The 2,894-nt window shown below is 34.8% G+C and overlaps 1 protein-coding gene across 1 annotated transcript; it reads right to left on the bottom strand.

Moving 5' to 3' along the window:
* Positions 1–1,019: 1,019 nt before the first annotated feature.
* Positions 1,020–2,274, bottom strand: LOC111649033 (catechol O-methyltransferase domain-containing protein 1-like). The gene is made up of 4 exons (XM_023398772.2): positions 2,135–2,274; positions 1,594–1,648; positions 1,369–1,502; positions 1,020–1,250 (listed from the first exon to the last, which is right to left on the bottom strand). Exons 1-4 carry the CDS (start codon positions 2,249–2,251, stop codon positions 1,098–1,100), a joined length of 459 nt encoding a protein of 152 aa, XP_023254540.1. The 5' UTR covers positions 2,252–2,274; the 3' UTR covers positions 1,020–1,097.
* Positions 2,275–2,894: the final 620 nt, after the last annotated feature.

The following is a 2,894-nucleotide window of genomic DNA, read 5'->3' as shown; positions in this document are numbered from 1 at the left end:
TGTTTCTTTCAGCAGCTGCAGGATTTACTGACTTAATTAAAACTTATTTATTGGTTGTTGTTGTTGTTGTTGTTGTTGTTGAGTTTTCAGTGGTTGAATATAACTAAATACATGTAAACCTACTCAAAAAGCTAGGTGCACTGTATTTTAGTACTTCACTTTAGAAGTACTTATATATTTACATTTATATATCCACAACATTTTTGTGGAAAATATTTAGATTTTTACCAGTGGTTGAAGAAACACTCTTTTACTTATCTTACCTAAAAGTAGCAAAACCACAGTGTAGAAATACCTACTCTAACAAAAGTCCTGAGTAAAAGTTCAAAAATATTAGCATCAAAATATACTTAGTACCAAAAGTAAAAGCAATAATTATTCAGAATACTGTATATTATATTATTAAACTATAATCTTTGATTAATTGATTTGTACATCACTTTAGCACTGCAGCTGGTGAAGATGAGAAACACTTTACTTTAAGTCCCCATATTTAACATTTATAAGCACTATATAAACATTTAATAAATGCTTGATAGCACACTATAATGTAGTTATGCAGCTCTAAGTCTTTGTGACAATATAGTAAAACATAAAAAATATGTCTTGACAGGAAAAGGTATAATTGATGACAAATACTGTACATTAATAAACAATTAAAAATACCTTTATATCTGTTTAAAGAGCGTAACTATAGCTTCTTAGTTTCCCTTTAGTCCACTTGCATCATTTTGTTATTTTGATGAGCTGTTGTGTTGTTGTCACAATGTGTGGCCATAAATAGAGCTGATCACATCTGCCTACATTTTTCATGTTGTGATATAAAGACACGGAACCCACTTTTTGTGTTTTATTTAGATTTTTTTCTTCTGAACCTGAGGTGTAGCATACATTTATTTGTATATAAATACATTGTATTTGTCCTAGCACTTTTGTGACTGATGTAGAGGAAGTTGTAATGTTTACTCCTCTGCTAAAAGGGCTGACAGCAAAGTACAGAAGACAATGCACCCCACATATTATGTTTTATGCTTATATTTAATATCAAAATGAATGCGCTGTTAACAAAAATTAGGTTAACTTTTTAACTGGTGATTTTAGCGTTTAATGGCAATGGTCAGCCCATCGCCCACAGTGAGCATGCTCAGCTCAATCCTCTGGTCTTTGTGCAGCTTCTTATTGAGAGCATCCAGAGTCTGGGAGGTGACGTCGTCGGGAGCAGGATTCACCACCTTTCCGCTCCACAGCACCTTCAAATCAACAGAGCTTTTTCATTCTGTTCACAGTGAAAACATGCCTCTCTCCTCTCAGCACCACAGCATGTATTCTCTAACTGAAGTTCGACCTGCTCATGTAAGGTGTACTCACATTGTCAATTGCAATGATGCCCCCTTTTCGTATGAGTTCAAGCGATTTCTCATAGTATCCGTCATAGTTGGATTTATCAGCATCGATGAACACAAAGTCATATGTTCCAGCTTCCCCAGCTGCTATTAGGTCATCTGATGAAACAGAGGTCAACATTAAAATCTATGATGACTGAGTCCCTTTTTTTTATCAGAAACACTGACTGAGATTCATAAAAGCACTTACTCAATGTCTTCATGGCTATTTCATGTCTCACATCTATCTTATTTTCAACTCCAGCCTATAGAAAAGGTTACATTGAGTGAATTAATTAGTTGTGCAGGGCTTTTAACTATTTTTTCCTCTTTAATTGTTTTTTAAAGAGAATATTAAGGAAGGTTTAAACAGGAATTGATTTTACTGCTTGGCTTTGCATCTTTATGTGACACAGTTTCCTGAGTGGACACCTTTTTTCTCTCCAGCCTGCAGCAGTTTGTGAAGACGGACTGACAGAAGGTAGATGTACAGTGTGCTGTCTGCTGCACAATTTTGCTCTGACAGAGGCAACAATCAGTCTCACTAAACTTGCAAAGTGCCAAATCTAAACGTTGCACTAGTGCCAGGAATTGGATGTTATGCACTTGTGTAATGTAACCTGTTCTAGATTAGGTGTAAGGTTTTATCAACAAATCCTAACTTTCACATTATTTGCCTCTATCTCTCGTAGACAACATTTTATGGATGGCTCAGTTTAAGTCATGCTGTTGAGAGAAAAAAAAATTGTCACCTCTTTAAAAAATGGTTTGGCGATGTTCACATAGTTGTCGTCTATTTCACAAGCCACCACACATCCATTCTCTGGCATGGCCAAAGCCATGCTCAGTGCATTGTACCCTGTGTACATCCCTGCAGGATAAATACAATACTAACTGTTAACAAACGTCACCTTGGAATTATAGTTTTAGTCCTTTCAAGATGATTGAAAGATAAGAGTCTCCTGTGGGAGCAAAGAAAGGCCTTATGTGGATTTGAATCTCAAAATCAACCAAATACCTAAGTTAACGTTGAAATTTGAAAACTGCTAAATTTATAGAATCACAATCTTCCAAAATTAATTTGGTTTGAATTGCCCTAGTTAAAATTTCTAGTTGGCAATTTCAGGTTGTGCAATTCCAAAAACTTATTTTCACATGGTCAGTATTGAAAACACTAAATTGAAGTTGCTGGAAATCAACTGGTCATTTACAGATCTAAAAATTATATTCAAGTCAGTTGCTTAAAATGGATTTTCATTCAGATACTTAAATTCGAACTTCAGTATCAAGGCTCTTATCAATAAATGGCTTTCAGAGTAAGATATTTTAGTTTCATAAAGTCAGTGGTATTATTTTCAGCATTCAGTATTCAGTAGTAGTTTAATTTCCCAATTATATATCTCAATTGCTTTAAGCCCTTTAAAATACACAGTCCCACCTGTGGGACACTTGGTATTCAGATGTTATTGAGGGTTTTTTCGTGGGGCTAAAAATCCAATTAGTTTGGCCTTT

The sequence above is a fragment of the Seriola lalandi genome, unplaced genomic scaffold (assembly GCF_002814215.2).
Source record: "Seriola lalandi dorsalis isolate HSWRI2012SDOR001 ecotype SW California unplaced genomic scaffold, Sedor1 jcf7180002049875, whole genome shotgun sequence".
Taxonomy (NCBI): domain Eukaryota; kingdom Metazoa; phylum Chordata; class Actinopteri; order Carangiformes; family Carangidae; genus Seriola; species Seriola lalandi.
The sequence above is the reverse complement of the archived record's forward strand: the minus strand, read 5'-3'. Positions and strand labels throughout refer to the sequence as shown.

Bases quoted from the DNA above. Each gene is read 5' to 3' on its own strand.
- LOC111649033 (XM_023398772.2), bottom strand. From the start codon at position 2,251: ATGTACACAGGGTACAATGCACTGAGCATGGCTTTGGCCATGCCAGAG. The intron at 1,503-1,593 runs GTAAGTGCTTTT...CTGTTTCATCAG, and splicing joins AATAGCCATGAAGACATTGA to ATGACCTAATAGCAGCTGGG. The intron at 1,251-1,368 runs GTGAGTACACCT...GTTGATTTGAAG, and splicing joins GCATCATTGCAATTGACAAT to GTGCTGTGGAGCGGAAAGGT.